The sequence below is a fragment of the Aethalodelphis obliquidens genome, unplaced genomic scaffold (assembly GCF_003676395.1).
Source record: "Aethalodelphis obliquidens isolate GAN/ISIS:26980383/991018 unplaced genomic scaffold, ASM367639v1 scaffold17, whole genome shotgun sequence".
Classification (NCBI taxonomy): Eukaryota; Metazoa; Chordata; class Mammalia; order Artiodactyla; family Delphinidae; genus Aethalodelphis; species Aethalodelphis obliquidens.
The window spans coordinates 20,745,360-20,766,507 of NW_020837961.1; the positions used below are offsets into that span (position 1 = coordinate 20,745,360).

Genomic DNA, 21,148 nt, shown 5'->3' on the forward strand with positions numbered 1-21,148 from the left:
TTGTCAAAAGATTTTTTTTTTTTTTTTTTTTTTTCGGTTCCGGGGCCTCTCACAGTTGTGGCGTCTCCCGTTGCGGAGCACAGGCTCCAGACGCGCAGGCTCAGTGGCCACAGCTCACAGGCCCAGCCGGTCTGCGGCATGTGGGATCTTCCCGGACCGGGGCACGAACCCATGTCCCCTGCATCGGCAGGTGGACTCTCAACCACTGTGCCACCAGGGAAGCCCTCAAAAGATAATTTGAACTGATGATGAATAAATAAAATTTTGCTTACAGTAATACATAAATCTTGGTCCTTTCTTAATCAGCCTTTATGATTTTACCTATATGTTTAATTATGAAATTTCTTCTCTCAGCCTTAAGAGAAAAGGATACAGAAGTACTTCTACTATTTTCACTGTCCCTACCCTTCCCTAATAGTACATTTCCTGTCTAAGGGAGGAAAATCAGTAATTAAACAAAATCCCACACACTTACTAACAGGTCAATATTCTGCTACCCAAATTGCCAATCTCCCATGAAGTTTTCTGAATTAGAACTTACAACTTTACTGTTCTCTATATTTTTATGGATTGGCAAAAATGGGCAATGGTGTTACAAGAGGCTTCCTTCTGTTAGACGACCCTTTAAATCACCAGCAATTTATTTTGCGCTTTATTTATACTTCACTTGTACTTTACCATATCTAGATTGCTCATGCTATAAAATTAGAAGCATCAAAAATTGTTCCCCCCATTTCTTATCATCTTCTCAAATTATCATCAAATATAGTTAAGAGTCGTAGGTATCTGAAATTTCTTTGAAGTATTAACCTCCAAAACCCTCACAGTAGCTGTATCTAAGTCAGCCATAAGCACTTTGATTACTACTTAGTTTCTGTGGATCACAGAACCAGGTTTTAAAAGAAATGTCCTTGTGGAGCTTAAAACTTAACAGAAGAAAGAATATTCACCTTAAGCAGCTAAACAACACTTGCATTTGCAAATTAAAAACTCTAAAAGGAAGTCTGTAACAACTATATATTATTCTCCTTGGCCCTTTAACAGTGGCTAGCACAATATAATTGATACTTCCTCACCAAAAATATTCTGAAAAAATTTTCTGATTGTCTCAATATTAGATATGAATATTCTCAATGTGAAAGCTCTTATGGATTGTCAAAGTGTACAAAAACCTCCAGACTCCTGTTTTCCAGACTCCTATCAGTCACCACCTCAAGACACACATCTTAATGCTGAGACAGAAACACTGTGAGCCTTACTAAATGCCTACCTCATCACCACTCCCCTTTCTAATTCATCCTATTTAGCATTTTCTTCCCTCAGAGAAATAAAGAAACACTACTTTCTTTACTTCTAGGAAAAAATTATACTACCTTTTCTTTTATCTGAAAAGGGCTTGCAGTGTCAAAAATAAGACTAAAAACCTTTCCCTTAGCTAAAGTATTTAGTCCTTTTTAGCCAGTGATGAACTCCTAGTTTGATAGTAAAGACCTTCCCCATATTTATTTGGTAATAAAACTGTGCTAGGTGCCATGCACAAATTAAAAACACAGCAACAAATAGTTGGAAAAAGGCAATGTTTTTCCTATTTATATTGAAACTAAAGACTATTTGAATAGAAGTGAATCTCAAGAAATTAGTCACCCCTATGTTCATGTAAAAGAATATTTTATTACTTTTTTTAAAGACTTTTTTGATGTGGACCTAATTTTTAAGTCTTTATTGAATTTGTTACAATATTGCTGCTGTTTTATGTTTTGGTTTTTTGGCCACGAGGCATGTGGGATCTTAGCAGCTCCCCGCCAACCAGGGATGGAAACCGCACCCCCTGCATTGGAAGGCGAAGTCTTAACCACTGGACCGCCAGGGAACCCTAAAAGAATAAATTATAGCTTGTTTCTCAATAACCTTACCTCTGAGGAGAATTCATTTTCATTAGCATCAATCTCTTCTGAATTTTCATCAAAGTCTTCCATCTCAACATTATCATCCATAAATTCTGCATTAATTGAGATGAAAAGAAGACCCAAACATAGCCGACAGCCTTGGAAACGCATATTGATTATCTGTGAAATTGACAGTAATCAGTAAAAACAAAACAAAGTTGTGAAAAATATGTGTAGGTATATTTACAAAGAAATAATTTCTCCTTAATACCTCTTTTTTTCTCGGATGGCTTTTAAAACAAATCATTACCAAACTTACTTAAATTATGCTTTGAACAAGTGATAACACAAACTTCAAAATCTCACAGGAGTCTACAGCTAAAGGCCTGCCTCTAAAAGCAAAGAGCCAAAGGCACAAACCTAAAGATACAGATAACAGTGACCAATGAACTCATAATATGTGGACTCCTCTAAAAAAAAGAAAAAAGGATCGTGATTCCTAAATGTTCGCTCGAGTTACTTTTTTATTATAATGTTGTTTAAGTGTATATAACCATACAATTGGAAATTTTACAATCATAAAAACAAAATAAATTTATATGTAAACACCAAAAAAAGAAAAATAATTTTATCACAATTGAATGTGATAGTATTTTACTGAAATCAAATCACAGATGGAAATTCAAACAAATATAGGATTTATTGCAACCAGGTTGAGCACTATGCATAAAGTTCTTTTGCATTTATCATCCCCATAATACTGTGATGAGTCAACTGTATAACCATTTCTCTATTCAAATACTGCAAAACCTCTGTTCCTTATAGCATTAATTGAGATGAGTAGAAGCCAAATATTATTTGGCTTCCTCTTGGCAGAAATACATAATTTATATAATTACAGCCCCCTCTATTCCCATTAGCATGTTAAAAATGAAAGTTTTATTTCTTGGTGCCAGTGGACTTTTAAACAAGTAAATATGAATACTGAAATAGTGTGGCAGTCTTGGTTATTAGGTGGTCAGTCATTCAGATGCTCCAGAGTATAGTTATATTACCATCAACATGAAAATTTTTTTTTAAAAAGTATATTCTTAGAACTCTTAGATTCTGCAGAACATATCTACAGACCTATATGGGTCTGCCTAAGAAACACTGAATTTATGAGGTAGCACTCTACACCCACCAGAATGGCTATAATCAAAGAGAGATAATAATAACAAGTTTTGGGAAGCTGCGGAGAAACTGGAATCCTCATACATTGCTGGCAGGAATACAAAATGAGCTTTGGAAAACAGTGTGGCAGTTTTTCAAAATGTTAAAAATAGAATTACCTTATGATTCAGCAATTCCACTCCTAAGTATCTACCCAAGAGAAATGAAAACAGATGTCCAAACAAAAACTTGGAATGTAAATGTTTAAAAAAAATTGTTAATAACAGCCAAAAAAGTGTGAACAACCCAAATGTTCATCAACTGATGAATGGATAAACAAAATGTGGAATATTCATACACTGGAATATTATGTAGCAATAAAATAGAATGGAGTACTAATGTGTTACAAGACAGATGAATCCCAAAAACATTTTGCTGAGTGAAAGAAGTCAGTCATAAAAAGACCACATATTGTATGACCCCATTTAAATAGGCAAATCCATAGAATCGGAAAATAGATAAGTGATTGCCTAAGGAAAGGAAAGAAACGGGAAGAAAGGGTTAATGTGCACAGGGTTTCTTTTGAGGGTAATGAAAATATTCTAAAATGGGAATATGGTAATGGTTGCATAACTCTGTAAATATGTTAAAACCCACTGAACTACCCTCATTAAACAGGTCAACTTGTAGGCATGCAAATAATATATCAATTAAGCTGTTTTCAAAAAAGAAGCATCAGACTATAAAAAGCATTTTTCCATTTGGTTAGCTCAACTAACCCTTTTAAATGAGATCAAAACTCTACATGAATATATGGGCCAGTTAGCTTTAATTTCTTCTAAAGGCCACTGGGTACAACTTTAAAGTTTACTTTGAAAATGCAGGTTTAAAAAAATCAACACCATTCTACCATAATATGAACACTCTATATTAAAAGGTGTGTTAATACCACCATTTTTAAAGACAAAGACAACACAAAAAATGATGCATACTAATCATAATTAGAAGAGTTTAATCTCTCTTGAGTCATAAAAAAGAGGTTAACTGGGATAGAAAGTAAATATAAAGGGATCACTTTGACTTAATAACAGTAAGGTAGGGGTTTTTAAAATTTTCACTTATTGGCACAGATATGAGTATATTTACACATTGCTTATTAACTGTTAACAACCCTAAAAGCTTCATTGTTCTGAAAGTTTAAGAGCCTTCCATGACTTATATAACAAAGCAAAAGGTGTTTTTCTTGACTTGCTATCAATAACATTTCAGTAAAATAGAAATGCATAAAATAATAGCAGTAATAATGAACATTAATATCACTTTAGCCCCATATCTTCTCCTTCAAAATGAATGCACAGTTTAGTTTCTTAATAATTAAATTTGTTGAAAAAACATGTTCTAAGTGCTTTGTTTGAGCTCTGGTGGATTGGGCTGCCAGAGAAGAATTAAGGGGAAACCAAGCAGGCAGTGTCCTCTCTGGAACCCTACTCTTACTTCAGCCAATTTTATTTGTTTTCTTTCTTTCTGTTTTTTTTTGCTTTATATAATTTTTTATTTTTAAAATTTTTATTTTATATTGGAGTACGGTTTATTAACAATTTTGTATTAGTTTCAGGTGTACAGCAAATTTATTCAGTTATACATATACATGTATCTATTCTTTTTAAACTTCTTTTCCCATTTAGGTTATTACAGAGTATTGAGCAGAGTTTCCTGTGTTATACAGTAGGTTCTTGTTGGTTACCTATTTCAAATACAGCAGTGTATATTATTTGTTTTCTACATTAGGTTCTTCCTTTCTTTCAGAAACAGTTGCCAAAGCTTCAGAAAAAAGTTTAGAAAACCCTTTATCTGGAAAGTTTGTTTCTTCTCTAAAGTTCTATGACTATAATCATTCATTTGCATAAAGGAACTAGCTACTTTAATCTTTGCAACCTAGGACATCACGAGGATAGCCATCATTACTCCCAATCTACAAACTGAAAGCAGAAGGATTCAAAAACCTGATCAAATTCTCATGACTGGAAATGTGAGACAAGATGAGAATCCAAAACTTTACATCAATATATCATTCTACTTCTTATTTTAATATTACCCCACTGATTATATGTTTACTGATAAAGCAATGGAAAGAAATTGCAAAAATCGTAACATAACACATTTCAAACCTCCTGGAAATTTCCAAAATTTAGATGATTATTAGTATTAAGCTATGAAGATATTCACCCAGAAATGGTCATATCAACCTTACTATACAAGTGGAATATTTAAAAATAAACTGTAAGTGGTCATTAACCATTCTGCAGACAATGCAGTTCTACAGGATAACAGTCTCCATTAAGAAAATGATATAGTCCAAGGTTGTTTTTGCTATTTATTCCTTTCTTAAAAAATCAGAAATACAGACCTAACAGTTTCTGCTTAATTCTGCAGTATTCTATCATTATTCAGTGATGCACCAACTGACAATTGAGAATTGCATCATGAAGTTTGCAGTATTACTTGGACGTCTACCATGCTATGGTGCCAACGTGTCATCAAGCTCCAAACAAAACTGTGAGGTTTGTCACACATCATTTCTTAAGAAGAGAGGTAAGATACTGCTAGGCCTGCACTGGAGCTTTGAGAGGCCTGACAATGGGGTAATTTATAAAACACTGAAGTAACTAACTTGTGTAGTTTAAAATTTTTTAATTGTGGTAGAATACACATAAAAGTTATCATTTAAACCAATTTTAACTGTTCAGTTCAGCAGTGTTAAGAACATTCACACTGCTATACATCTTATCTCCACACCTCTTTTTCCATCTTACAACACTAGAATCCTATACCCCTTAAACAACAACTCCTCCGTATCCTCTTCTCCCAAGCCCCAGGCAACCACCATTCTTTTGTTAGTTCTAACAATTTTTTTGGTGGAATTTTTAGGTTTTCTACATATAAGATAATGCTGTCTGTGAACAGAGATAATTTTACTTTTTCCTTTTCATTTTGGATGTCTTCTTCTTGCCTACCTGCTCTGCCTAAGGCTTCCAGTACTATGTTGAATAGAAGTGACAAAAGCAGGCATCCTTGTCTTGTTCCAGATCTTAGAGAAAAAGCTTTCAGTCTTTCACCATTGAGTATGGTGTTAGCTGTTGATTTTTCAAATATGGCCTTTATTACATTGAGGAAGTTTCTTTCTATTCATATTTTATTGAGTGTTTATCATAAAAGGGTGTTGGAACTCGTCAGATGCTGTTTATGCATCAGTTGAGATGATCATATGGTTTCTTTCCCCTCCGTTGACAATGTGATGCATTACACCAATTGGTTTTCATACGTTGAACCATCTTTGCATTCCAGGAATAAATCTCACTTGGTCATGGTGTATAAATCTTTTTTTCTTATTTTTTTTTATTTTTTGGCCACACCACATGGCATGTAGGATCTTACTTCCCCGACCAGGGATCAAACTCACACCCCCTGCAGTAGGAGCGCAGAGTCTTAACCACTGGACTGTCAGGGAAGTCCCAATCTTTGAATGTGCTTTTGATTTTTGTTTGCTAATATTTTGGTAAGGATTTTTGCAACATTATTCATCAGGGATATTGGTTTGCAGTTTTCTTGTTGTTTCTTTGTCTGGTTTTGGTATCAGGGTAATACTGCCCTCATAGAATGAGTTTGGAAGGGTTCCCTTCTCTTCAGTGCTTTGGATGAGCTTGAGGAAAGTTGGTATTTTTCTTTCAGTGTTTGGTAGAACTCACCAGTTAAGCCATCTACTCCTGGGCTTTTATTTGTTGAGAGGTTTTTGATTACTGATTCAATTCCCTTACTGGTTAGAGGTCTGTTCAGATTTCCTACAACATCATGATTTAGTCTGAATAGGTTGTATCTTTCTAGGAATTTGTCCATTTCATCTAGGTTATCCATTTTGTTGGCATATGATTGTTTATAGCATTCCCTTATAATATTTTTATATCTATAGGATCAGTTGTAATGTCCCCTCATTCGTTTCTGATTTTAATTATTTGAGTCGTCTTTTTTTTAATTCAATCTAGTTAAAGGTTTATCAATTTTGTTGATCTTTTCAAAGAACCAACTCTTGGTTTCACTGACATTTTCTGTTGTTTATCTATTCTCTATTTCATTTATCTCTTATCTAATCTTTATTATTTCCTTCCTTCTTCTAGCTTTGGGTTTTTCTAGTTCCTTAAGTTGTAAAGTTAGGTTGTTAATTTAAGATCTTTCTTTTTTACTGTAAATGTTTACAGCCATAAATTTCCCTCATAGCACTGCTTTCAGTCTATACCATAAGTTTTGGTCTCTTGTGGGATTCTTTTTTTCATTTATCTCAAGATATTTTCTAATTTCCTTGTGATTTCTTTTTTGACCCATTTGGTTGTTTAAAAGTGTGTTTTTTAATTTCCACATATTTGTGGATTTTCCTGCTTTCCTTCTGCTACTGATTTCTAGTTTCATTACACTGTAACTGGAAAAGATACTTAGAATGATTTCAACTTTTAAAAATTTGTTAAGACTTGTTTTGTGGCCTAACATATGGTCTATCCTAGAGAATATTCCATGTGCACTTAAGAAAAATATGTATTTTCATCAATATTCATCAGCGACATTGGTCTGTAGTTTTCTTACAGTGTCTTTGTCTGACTTTGGTATCAGGGTAATGCTGCCCTCATAGACTGAGTGTGTAAGTGTTCCCTCCTCTTCAACTTGTTGGAAGAGTTTGAGGAAGACTGGCATTAATTTTTCTTTCCACTATTGTTAGGTGAAGTGTTCTGTGTATGTGTATTAAGTCCAATTGCTTTATAGTGTTGTTCAAGTCTTCTAATTCCTTATTGAGCTATATGGTTGTCCTAAGTTATACAGTTTTAGTGCAGCAAGAATTTGTTTATATGGTATAATACAGAACTTTTAGTGCTGACACCACCCCTTGCCGCCTTACAAATGTATAAAAGATAGCAAGCCCATGGTTCTAAGCGTCCTGTGTATTCCTCACTCCATACAGGTTGCTGAAATCACAAAATATCTGTGCCTTCATGAAGAAGAAAGGAGGCAGTGGAGAAGCACATCCATTTGCATATATCTTTGATCTCCTGTATGTTCTCTGCACTGCCTCTGGGCTGGTTCAATAACAAATTGAAATATAAGTAACTTTGGCCAAGTATGAGATACTTGGGAGAGATTGCTGGCTGATCACCAAGCTGTCTTCTCTTTTTTCAGGAGACATGACTATACTATATTTTTCTTGGAGTTAAGCATGACTCAGGTGAATGGAGTTAAATGAGACCCAGGAAAGCCAATGATGTAGTGCTAGTCTGAGTTTAAAGGCCTGGAAGCCAGGAGAGCCAATGCTATAAGCTCTAGTCTGAAAGCCAGCAGGCTCAAGACCCAAGAAGAGCCAATGTTTCAGTTCGAATCCAAGGGCAGGAAAAAAACTGAAGTCCCAGCTCAGCCGGTTAGGCAGGAAGAGTTCCCTCTTCCTCACTGGTGTATCAGCTTTATTGTTCTATTCAGGCCTCCAACTGTTTGGATGAAGGCCACCCACCTAGGGGAGGGCAATCTGCTTTACTCAGCCTACCATTCAAATGTTAATCTCATCCAAAAACACCCTCAAAGACACACCCAAGATAATGTTTGACCAAATATCTGGGCACCCTGTGGTTCCATCAGGTAGATAGATACAATCAACCATCACAGTCATCTACTCCTCAGGACACCAGCAACCAGAAACTATGTTAGGCATCTGGGATTTTAAAATTTTCTATATGAGCATTATCTTATCTAATATATACTGTTAACTAAAACTGAGTATTTTTTTTCTAAATCAGAAGGACTTAGAAACAATGAAAATATCTCAAGAAATACAGTAAAAAGTGGGGAAAGAACCATAACAGCAGAAATAATAGTTGAAAATACAACTTTCTGGTGATTTAGGCAAAGACCTACAAAGTGTTGCAAAGATTCTGGATCTGATCTTATAAAATTCAGAAACTACTGAAGGTCTGAGATTAGTGAAGTGATCGGAGCTGAAATCCAGGATATGGGGATAGTATTTGGTCATAGTAATTATAGAAAGAATGAACTAACTCTGCACTGGGTTTTAAAAACATAGCTACACACTAAAGTTAAAATGGACTAAATAGCATCATTTTCAAAATAATGGTTATATAAACATTATAATGATACATTTATTTATTTAGGATTTATACTACTTCTACATAGTTCCAAAAGAACTGCTTGAGGAAACTTGCAGCAGAAAACAGACAAAAATATAAGCCCACCGAGAGCCAGAATTCTTACTTCTGTATTCACAGTGCTAGCCAAAGAGTGCTCATACATGATAAACAGAGAAAGATATATATTCACAGAATGAATGAATGCATAAATGACAAGAAAAAAAGGTTATGGCTGGAGAGAAATAGATGTTACTAAGCAACAAACTAGAATGACTATTGTTGTAGCAGCACTGCAATGATAAATTTGGCAAAAGGCTTTCCAGGCAATTAGGGGAAGGCCAGAAATAAAATGAAGTTTTCACTGTCTATAAAAGTCTACAAGATCCTTGGAGGAAAAAATTCTTTTTTAGAATTTAACTCCTAGAAAAATTTATGGACTGAATCCTTATATAATAGATGTCTTTAACTATGGTTTTATGACAGAGAAATGGGTATGTCAATGCTTCCAACAATGGCCCTCTAAAGTTTTTTAGAACATTGTTAAAACTTAACATAATTAAAGCTTTCCTATAGATAAGGAGATAATAATCTAGAAAGTTTGCAGTTTTATGTTCTAATTTAATATGGGGGAATTAAACATATTTTTCATTTTTACTCTACATCTATGAAGAAACATCTCATTGTGAGTTATTTCAGAATCTTGCTGTAGACATGCTGCATTTTAACAACTCAATTCATAATTTACTGGAAAAGACGGTAAACAAAAAAATTAGATGAAAAAATTCTGTGTTACCACATCAGAAAAATAAAACTGGACAAATTTTCACCAAAATTAAAGGGTATTCTTGGAATTATCTGGCTATGTAGGCCATGTAGCACATAGAAAGTTCACTTCGAAGGATCACAAATAAGGTGGAGAGGTAGGTAATAGTGGTATCTTAAAGAGGCAGCCTTCTTCCAAAGAAGTTGCAAGACTCCATTCGAAATGCAGGTACTTTGTCACAGAAGAAACGAGCATCCTTCACAATAAGCTGCACCAGGGATTTATTAATTTTGTGGTGGCTGATGTTTCCAGAAATTCAAGAGAGGTTAGCCAGGAGATAAATAATAAAATTCATCATTCACAAATTCATTTGACAAATACCTATGGTTGTCAATTATGTGCCAGGCATGATGTTAGACACTGAATTTACAGTAATTAGTAAAACACACATGGCCCCTGATCGCAAAGAGCTTATAGTCTGGGATGGAAATCAGACATTAAACAAATAACCCAGGTATATCACGTAAACTGTAACAAGTGACAGACTAGTAAAGAAGTTGTAAGAGTTGGTAATTGGGGAACTGAAATTACAGGGTAGGGGAAGGGGCAGAGAAAGCCTCCTTGAGAAAGTTACATTCAAAGTGAGGTGCAAAGGATGCAAAGGACTGATTCCCCTAGGCCAAGGGCAAAGGAAGCTGCACTTGAGAAAGGAACTGAAAAGGGAGGAATGGAACAAGGAGAACAGGAAGTGCTGTTTCAAGTATTTACTGTGTTTCAGACATGTTAATTCCAATCCTTACAGCTACTCTGCGGTGAAGGTATTAGTACCCCATTATACATAAGGAAAGCAAGGCTCAGGGAGGTAAGTAACTTACTCAAGAATACAGAATGCTAATAAACAACAAAGGCAAGACTCAAAGTTAGGTCTATTCAAACTCTACATTCCTTTCATTAAGGCTCCAAGGTTAGAAGGTTTAACAATTTAACTCACTAAATGGCAGTGAGGTTCTAGGCCTATAAAATACAAGGTTAAATATTTTGTTAGTATGTTCCATCCTTTAGACATCCATTCCAGTTTCTGTGGGCTTTATATTTTAAAAGCCATATTCTGATGTGTATCCAAATTATATTTTATGCACATATATCTAGTTAGCTGGTTAAATGCGTTTAAAATCTTTCCAGCAAAAATTTTAAAGCAGCTTAAGGCTACATAAAAATATAAAAACTAACAACTTCATTGTATTACCTTATACTCCTATGAGACTTTAAAATTTTATAGTGTTCACAGAAATTTCAGAGTATTTAAGAAGATAACTTGCATTTCTTAGTTACAAAACTCAAGGATAAACAGTAAGGCTTACTATTGACTATAATTATCACATGCTACATAATGTAAATGTTTCTAGGTATCACCTTTCCTTAACAAAAGCATCTAGAAAGAATGTATCCATGAACTGTTAGTACTTTTAACTTCCTATGGTAGCCACAACAATGACCCCCCAAAGATGTCCACACCCTATTCATCCTGTGAGTGTGACCTCACATAGCAAAGGGGGCTTTTTAGATGGAATTAAGGTTGTTAATTAGCTGACCCTAAAATAGGGACAGTATTCTGTATTATGCAAGTGGGCCCAACATAATCACATGGGCCCTTAAAAGTGGAAGAGGAAGTCAGTGAAAGAGGGCAAAAGAGATTTGAAGAGTGAGAGGGACTCCGCCCACCATAGAGATCTTGAAGATGGAGGAAAGGGGGGCATGAGCCAAGGAATGTAGGTGGTCTCTAGAAACTGAAAACAACTCTCAGCTGACAGTCAACAAGGAAACAGGAAACAGAAACCTCAGTCCTACAACCAAAAGGAAGTAAATTCTGCAACCAACCTGAATGAGCAAGGAAGCGGAATCTCTCCAGAGCTTCTAGTAAGGAATGATGCCTTGCCCACACCTTGATGTTAGCTCGGTGAGACCTGTGTCAGACTTCTGACCTATAGAACTGTGAGAAAATAAATTTGTGCTGCATTTAGCTGCTAAGTTTGGCATGGCAACAATGAAAAACTAATACTTTTATCATTCTTGTACTTGATTCTAGCTTCTTTGAAACAGTTCTACCAACCACGTCTCAGCTGGTAAATGCAATAGCATTTTTCAGTCCTATTGCCTACTGCTCTCTCTTGACCTTGCTACTGCCTCCTTGAAGCCCTCTCCTCCCGTGGCTTCTATGATACTATTCCTGATTCTTGAAGATCTCTTCATTTGCTCTGCCACCTTCACGGGCTCTTTCTCTAATCTCCTGTAAATGTTGCTGTTCGTTAGGGTTCTGTCCCCAGACTTTCTCCTTACATTTCATATACTCTTGACTTCTACCTATAAAAGCTAGCTAAAAACTCCCAAATGTTATCTCCACAGCACAGAGGCCACTCTTTAGTTTCAAATCACTATCCATCTTCAAGGATGTACCAAAGCCTCCATTAATTTGAGGCTGGTCTTTCCTCCCAAACCTGTTCTCTATCTCCTCAATTCCCTTCTCCCATTAACTTCACCTCCAGTCAACCAAATTAGCCAAGTTGCTTTGCCACTATCTTAAGACTATTCTTTCTCACTGATATCCTGTATCATTGGTAAGTAAGTGCATTTGGATATTTCTTGAATGTATCTTTCTACATCCATGCCACAGCCTTAATTTGGGAATCCATGGTTTCTAAAAAGGATCAGTAAACTTTGACTTTGCTTCTTCACTTCCAGCCTTCCCAATCAATCAATCTATCTGCCACCTTCTCTCCAGCATGAATTTTCTAAAAAAGAACAAGTCTTAATTTATTACCTATTTATAAAAATGTTCAATAGTTGTCTGTAGTTCTCAGTATAAATTCTGCCCTTTTAAGACTCATTTCTTACTCTTAACACTCACCTATTAACACATTCATGCTTTCTATATACTATTTCTTATAACTGAAATGCCTTTCTGCTATTCGGTTTTAATGGCTGACTGAGGACTCACCAACACCACTATGGCTCAAAAGTAGTGTTTGAAAAATCACTATTTAAAGTTTTAGTTGTCATGCAGCTTCAGGAGCTCAACTACAAAATAATATAATAGAAAGTACACTGAGCTTGGCACCATGGCACCAAGTGTACTGTTCTGTTATTAAAAAGGGAAGGGCTTCAAACTGTTCTAAACCTTTTTTTTCATTTGTCAAGTTTAAGGGTTAACCTGGATGATCTAAAGTTCCATTGTAGCTTTGTAGTTAAGAGCACTAAAACTTATTAGGTACTGAAAACAAGCAATAAGGTCAATTTATAGCACTGTTCAGCTTCTACGGATCCATTAACATGCATCATTCACACACAATAATTAACTTTATTAACTAGATAAAGGCTATCTTCAGAAGGATTTAGAGATAAGGTCTAAACGTGACTGGAAGATCAAACCAATTAGATATAAAGACAAAACTGAAAAGAAGTCAAACAACTACCAAAAGGAGGGCTACCAAGAGTGATTAAAAGACCTAGAGTGACGTAAAAATTTTAAAGCCAGCAAATTCAGAAGGCTAGATCAGGGTTTTGATGGCTTTTATGCATCAAAAAGCTTCAGTATAAAATAACTCTCTTCTAATTAGAGAGGTCTTCCCATGGCCACTCGATTTACTTTCTCCCTTCTGAGCTTTGTTGCCATTTGCTTTTTTTTTTTAAATTCTACAGTGATTTTTTTTTAACATTTTTATTGGAGTATAATTGCTTTACAATGGTGTTAGTTTCTGCTTTATAACAAAGTGAATCAGTTATACATATACATATATCCTCATATCTCTTCCCTCTTGCGTCTCCCTCCCAATCCCACCCCTCTAGGTGGTCACAAAGCACCGAGCTGATCTCCCTGTGCTATGCGGCTGCTTCCCACTAGCTATCTGTTTTACATTTGGCAGTGTATGTATGTCCATGCCACTTCGTCCCAGCTTATCCTTCCCCCTCCCTGTGTCCTCAGGTCCATTCTCTAGTAGGTCTGCATCTTTACTCCCATCTTGCTCCTAGGTTCTTCATGACCTTTTTTTTTTTTTTTTTTAGATTCCATTCTCTTTGTCTCTCAGGCAGATGCTATAAATAAAATCAGCTCAAGTATCTGATATCGTAAACAGGCTTTCGGCGATAATGAGTCTCGAGTCCTCAGGGCTTCGTGGGATTCAACACAACCCTCTAGGGCCCTCCCTATCCGCGCGCACCGGGCTCCAGGCATCGCCCCGAGGGAGCGGCCGCGAGTCACAGGACACACCTCTGTGAGGGTTAGGTCCCTTCGCCTTTACAGAGGCGGGGAGGGCGTAAGCTGAGCCTATTTTGGTTTGGTTCGCGTTTTTGTGAGAAGTAGCCGGCGGAGTGAGCGGCGCCGAGAGGCTACCGGGCCCCTTCTCCATCCCTCGGGAGCGCGCAGCGGGGATCGAGCGTGGAACGGGGCTGAAATGGCAACCGCTGGAATAACGGACTCGGCTCCCTGGGGCCCCTTAACCGACGAGGACAGGCCAGGCTGAGGGGGACACCTGGCCTTCCCCGCGCCAGCCCCCCCCTCCGGACACAGCAGTTCCGGAGGACCCAACGGACGCGGAGGTGGCCTCAACGCCCGCCGCCCGGGCCGGCCTTCCCACTCCCGAGGCCAGGAGAGCCCGCCCAAAAACCTCGCTGGCTGCATCCCCATCCCCGAACTCAACACCCACCCCCTCACTGGCCCCTACCGGTTCCTTCTGGCGGCTCGCCAAAGAAAGGGGTGCGGCCCAGGAACCCCCGCTCTGAGGGAAGAAGCCAGGACTCGGACTCCTCACCCCAGCCCGTGGGCAAAGGGACGCGGGAAAGTGGCTTACTGCCCACGCACCTGCCTTGCGGGCCCGTTTTCGGCAGTGGCAGCTCAGATGTCCGAGTCGCTGCCACTTGGTCCCCGCGTCTCCTTAGAGCAATCCCGCCGGCGGCCGCCCAGCAGCGACTGGTAACTGCGCATGCGCGTGCGGCCGTGGGCGGGGAAAAGCCGGCGGCCTGAGGCGAGTGCCGCGCGCACCTGCTCCGAGGGGCTCAACGGCCGCAGAGGGGCGCCGCTGGGCGAGGCAGGCGCAGTCGGGCGCACCCTCCCGACCACTCGCCGCGCCGCCGCAGCCGGCCAATCGTTCCGTGGATCCAGCTCCGGAGCTGGCCTGGAATTCCTCCTTATCCTTATCGTTATCCATCCGAAGACTTTTCCCTCCCGCAGAGCGCCTGCCCTCTGCAGACTGTGAGGTTCTGCTTTCTAATGCACATAATTAGGTCCTGAATTTTGACTAAATCACATTTGAGCAGCGTCCAGTTAGTACCCCAGGCCTTTCATAGAGTTGTAGATGTTCTGATGAGACGTCATTGTGGTGGGCAGGGAGGCTTACAATTTCGTGACAGTGTATGATATAGATATGTTAAATGTTAACGTAATAAATGTACTATATGGTTTCTTTTAAATGCAGTCTCACCAAAACAACAAAATTTTGCTTAATGGAGAAATATTTTGCACTGTTTCCGTTTTTAAATTTAAATTTAAATTACTTAAAATATTCAGTTCCTCACTTGCGCTAACTACATTTCAAGTGCTTGACAGCCACCTGGCTAAAGGCTACCATATTGGACAGCATGGGTCTACAGCACCAGCTATGATCTTATTAGAAACGCAGGGTCCCAGGACTCACCCCAGACCTACTGAGTCAGAATCTGTACTTTAATAAGATTCACAGGTGATTGGTGTGCATGTTAAAATTTGAGAAGCACCATCATAGACCCTTTTAATTGTTTTATCTTTCTCAGCATTGACTTTACTATAGTTCAAGTCTTTAGTGCCTCTAGATGCACTGTTATAATTGTCTCTTAAATAGTCCCTCACCTCCAATCTATGTTTAATCTTCTGGAAACACTGCTCAAAGACTTTAAATGATTCCCGGGATGCTCACCGAATAAAGTCTAAACGCTTGCCTTAATATAGGAGATCCGATACAATATGGCCATGACCTGACTTTTCCACCTTATTTCATTCACTAAACACCTCTGGTAATGATAAGCAAGCTGAGATAGTCATACTTTCTTACATTTAATACTTACCATGTGTCACTCACTGTGCTGTGTGATAGGTAAACAAACACAGATAAAGCCAGATTCCTGCTCTGAATAACTGACAATCAGGATGCAAGGTATAAGGGAAAGGAGCATATATTTAAACAACTAGGGGTTTCCCTGGTGGCACAGTGGTTAAGAATCCGCCTGCCCTTGCAGGGGACATGGGTTCCAGCCCTGGTCTGGGAAGATCCCACATGCTGCCGAGCAACTAAGCCCATGCGCCACAGCTATTGAGCCTGTGCTCTAAAGCCCGCGTGCCACAACTACTGAGCCCACACGCCCAGAGCCCATGCTCCACAACAGGAGAAGCCACCGCAATGAGAAGCCTGCGCACCCCAACGAAGAGCAGCCCCCACTCGCCGCATCTAGAGAAAGCCCGTGTACAGCAACGAAGGCCCAACGCTGCCAAAAATAAATAAATAAATTTATGTTAAAAAATCAGTTAAAAATAACAACTAATTATAAAATAATTGTTAAAATGGAATTATCCTTAAGTGCCACAGGCAAAGGGAGGCAGGAATGATTTTTTTTTTGAATGATTAATTCTTAAGGAAGATTGAAGTGTTGGGAAGGGAAGTGGGAAAGGTTTCAGAGAAGAGGGAATATTTGAAAACTTGAAGAAGGTATAGAATTTTGCATACAGCAGAGGGCAGGGAAGGGTATTCCTGACTAAGAAAACTACAACATAAATGCATAAGTATAAACTAGTATGGCGTAGTGAGGGGAAAGCAAGTGATTCACTCAGGGGTAGAAAGAAGGGGAAAAAGCATTGCGTTTAAGTACTGGCCCACTTTAAACTTATTATTCACTTATTTTTATACCCAGTGTGGTTCCAAAGAAAGAATATTTGAAGCAGTTGGTAGGAGATGAAGCTAAAAAGGTAAGTACATTTCAGATTACACCCCTCCACGTATGCTTTGCAATAATCAAATTACACTACGTACCATGCCCTTTAAACTCCCTATGAGTGGTTCCTCTACTCCTTAGTTTTATGGTGAAATATTTCAACATTACAAAGACTATTGATGACCTAAAACAAATAGACTGTCAGTTATTTCTCCACAAAAAAAAAAAAAAATGAGTTTATTTGGTATCAGCAGAGAACTGTAATTTGGAGCCCATAACCATGGCAAGTCACTGCAAGTCACTACACAGCAAAGGAAGGAGCTCTCTTTTACAGAGGGGAAAAGGAAGTTGGGAGGGCTAAACAAAGAGTCCATGACTTTTCATTGGCTGAGTCCTTGACATTAAAGAAGAGGAGTCTTTCTTTTTCCTGTTGGGCTCTGCCAGCATCTCAGGGCATGAGAGCTCCCCCTTCTGGTCACTTCTGTTTGATTGAGGTTTCTGTTTATTAATTTTTTTTTTAAGTATGTAAAAGTTTGAAAAACAATAATAAAAACGAACATCCATGAACCCACTACTACCTTAGCCTTAGATATGCTGTTTCCTTCCAAGATCAAATTCCCCTTCCTCCCGGTTTGAGTTTTGTATTAATTGTTGCGTTTCTTTAAGGTTTTACCACTTTTGCAAGCTGATGCACATTTGGTGTTTAGACATTAATAAATAATATATGTATTTTCCTGTACTTGCTTCTTTTGCTCAATTTATGTTTTGAAATTCATCCATATCGGTAAGTCAAGCTCTAGTTCATTCATTATTATTACTGTAAAATGTCCCACTCTTCTGAATGTACAACAACATTTTTAACTCTTCTACTGTTGAAAAATTGTTTTTAAATGCTATCAAGAATATATTCTGGTACATGTTCCCTAGTTAACATGTTCAAAAGTTTCCCTAGGATATAGATGGTGGTAGGGATGTTATTTTAAATATTTAACAAGCTATAAGGCATGGGTATTCATCAGTGAGAAGAGAAGCTGGCCGTAAGCCATTGATAAGGCTGCACGCCAATTTCAGCCCTGACTAGTAGGAAAGTTGCTAGGACGTAGGAAAGGCATAGGTTTCATCATGAAAGTGATTGAATGTATACTTCACATCCCCCCAAAGGGAAGTGTGTGTTCATTCCTACAGCTCCACATCCTCACCAAATGTCTGATTTCATAAGTTAAAATATCTGAATGGTATGAAACGGTATCTTGTGTTTTTTTTTTTTTTGCGGTACGCGGGCCTCTCACTGTTGTGGCATCTCCCGTTGCGGAGCACAGGCTCCGGACGCGCAGGCTCAGCGGCCATGGCTCACGGACCCAGCCGCTCCGCGGCATGTGGGATCCTCCCAGACCGGGGCACGAACCCGTGTCACCCGCATCGGCAGGCGGACTCTCAACCACTGCGCCACCAGGGAAGCCCGGTATCTTGTGTTTTTAACTTGCATTTCCTTGATTGCTCATGAAGTGTTTCTACCCTTGTTCAACACATGCTGTGCTTGGCCTTAGAGTCTACTTGGCTGATATTTATATAGCTATACCAACTTTCTTTTGGTTTGGGTTGCTGGTATATATTTTTCCATCCTTTTCCTTCCAACATTTCTATGTCTTTAAAAAATTTTAAGTGTGTCTCTTGTAAACATCATCAAACAGGTTTTTGTTTTTATATCCAGTCAGGAAATAATTTAATTTCTTTTTTGGAGCATTTACTATAATTAGTGATATCATTATGCATTATTTGACTATTATTTTAGTAGTTAGACTAGAGATTTCAATATGAATCCTTGACTTATTACAGCTTAATACAAATTCTTACAACCTCACTTCTCAATGGTGCTACAAGTTGAGTACACTTAACTCCATTTATCCCCTCTCCTACCTTATCTTGTAATTGTTGTCATGCATTTTGTTCTACATATTTTGTTTTTTATAAATTTATTCATTTGTTTATTTATTTTTGGCTGTGTTGGGTCTTCATTTCTGTGCGAGGGCTTTCTCTAGCTGCGGCGAGCGGGGGCCACTCTTCATCGCGGTACACAGGGCCTCTCACTATCGCGGCCTCTTGTTGCGGAGCACAGGCTCCAGACGCGCAGGCTCAGTAATTGTGGCTCACGGGCCTAGTTCCTCCGCGGCACGTGGGATCCTCCCAGACCAGGGCTCGAACCCGTGTCCCCTGCACTGGCAGGCAGATTCTCAACCACTGCGCCACCAGGGAAGCCCCCTGTTCTACATATTTTAAATTCCACAAGACATTTCAATTATTGTCTTGAACAGCCCACACTTGGATCCTGGACACTGCTGACTTAGAGGCTCCATGCTCTTTTGCAGGCATACTCCCACACGGCTTTCTATGAATATATGCACACATATACTCTCTCACTCGGTTGGGGATAAGGGTGCCTTCCTTCCAACAAGATTAGAAAGAGAGACCCCAAGAAATTCACTCAAAATCTGGGTGCTCCACAATGATCCCTCTCTCTGCTACGTCAACGGCTGGGGAGCATCTCTACCTGAAAATTGCTGAAGTGCTGGACCAACAAAATGTCTGTAAAAGATTACACATCTTTTTTTGGAAATAAATTACACATCTTTTTGTAAATAGCTTGACAATTTTAAATTTCATATTTGGAAAGGGAATAGTTAAGTTGAAGTTAATGGAAGTATCAAAAGTACCAAATAATGTTGGCTCAGTCATTTTTTATATACTCTCATAGGTTATTATTTTGTAAGATGATGCATTTAATGTAGACTTTTATGAACTTACAATTAAAATAACTTATGCAGCTAAAAAAAATATATCATGCCAGATGAAAAGGGGCAGGAGAGAGGGAGAGAAATCGCTAAGCAAAGAGGGAACATCTGTGAAGTAGCCCGAAGGCACACAGCTAGAAGTGGCAAAGGTACCTGAGTCTGCTGTGGCTAGAGTGAACACTGAAGGTCACCTGAAGAGGGTCACCTGCAAGGCAAGAGAATCCTAGCGACAAGAGGCTGTGTTGAGGGCAGAGGCGGGGTGGGGGAGAGGCTCAGGTAGCAGGGAATGGGAAGTAGGGAGATCCCAATAGACCCTCAGAAGCAGCCATGAAAGACCCAGCCTTGGATGTCTGCCACACAGAAGCATCTTCCAGAGAAACTGAAACCATCATGCTGCCATCACACAAGGAAACCTCTGCCTCTCCAACTCCTTCTCATCCCAGTACCATAGGGGTATAGACCAAGGACCAAGGAGGGGTGCAGCAGATTTTCCAAAGATGACTTTAACAGCATCTCCCATAGCAAATGCTCTTCTACAACACGACCCTGCTAGTCCCTCGTCAGGAGGGAAAGTCAATTTCTCCACTCCCCGGTGTCTGGGTGAGCCCTGTGACTGCTGTGACCAGTAGGCTACAGCAGAAGTAATGCAGTAGCAGTTTGGGCTGGAGTCTTCCTGGCAGCTTCCACTTTCTGCCTTTCGAAAGGTAGTTGCCTTGTCAAAAAGCACACCTTTGCTAAGATCACCATGCTGTGAGAAGCCCAAACCACCTGGAGAGGCCTCAGAGGATGAGCCGCCGCGTGGGAGATAAGAGAGATGCCCGGGTAAGGGGGACCTCTTGGGAGCTCCTCCAGCCCCGAGCACCCCAGCTGACACCACGCAGATCACAAACTGCCCAGCAGAGCCCTTTCTGAATTTGATTACTAACGTGAGAGTTAAACAAAGTGATTTTTTAAGCCACTAAGGTTGAGGAAGTTTTACACCAAACAAGGGGAAAAATGTCTGAAAACAGACCATTTTCTTCTCCTGCCTTTGCATTCCTAGAACCACAAGTCTAGTCTGTCCTTGTCCAGTAGGGAAATGACGAGAAAGCTTTTAATTAACTATGAGATTAAATTTTTTTAGAAGAACAGAATAGGTATTTAAAAACTGGAATAAGAGTTGGTGAATAACCAAAAGTGACCAAAAGATACTTAGAGTAAGTCTTCAATATTACTATGAATGTCTACAGTTATCAGAAAAGGGTTCCGATAGGACACGTATGGGCAATAATTGGAAAAATAAAAAGCTGTTCATATTTACAGCCCAGCAAGTTGAACTGCTTCAATAAATCAGTTACACATATGTATAAAAAGGTATTCATCTTTAAAACTTTTTTGAAAAAGGAATTGATCGTTTCTATATTCTCAACTGAATTGAGTACTGTATGC

The 21,148-nt window shown here is 38.8% G+C and overlaps 1 protein-coding gene across 7 annotated transcripts in view; it reads right to left on the minus strand.

Moving 5' to 3' along the window:
* Positions 1-14,953, minus strand: part of CLGN (calmegin) — a 45,552-nt gene extending 30,599 nt beyond the window's left edge. For 5 of the 7 annotated variants that reach the window (XM_027117041.1, XM_027117040.1, XM_027117037.1 and 2 more), the window contains exons 1-3: positions 14,833-14,939; positions 11,856-11,967; positions 1,914-2,066 (exon numbers count right to left, since the gene is read on the minus strand). In XM_027117041.1, coding sequence (XP_026972842.1) covers positions 1,914-2,057 — 144 coding nt within the window. In that variant the 5' untranslated portion in view covers positions 2,058-2,066; positions 11,856-11,967; positions 14,833-14,939. Of the gene's footprint in view, positions 1-1,913; positions 2,067-11,855; positions 11,968-14,695; positions 14,807-14,832 lie in introns of those variants that run through there. The other 2 variants (XM_027117038.1, XM_027117039.1) reach the window with 2 other exon arrangements.
* Between the last annotated feature and the right edge of the window lie 6,195 nt (positions 14,954-21,148).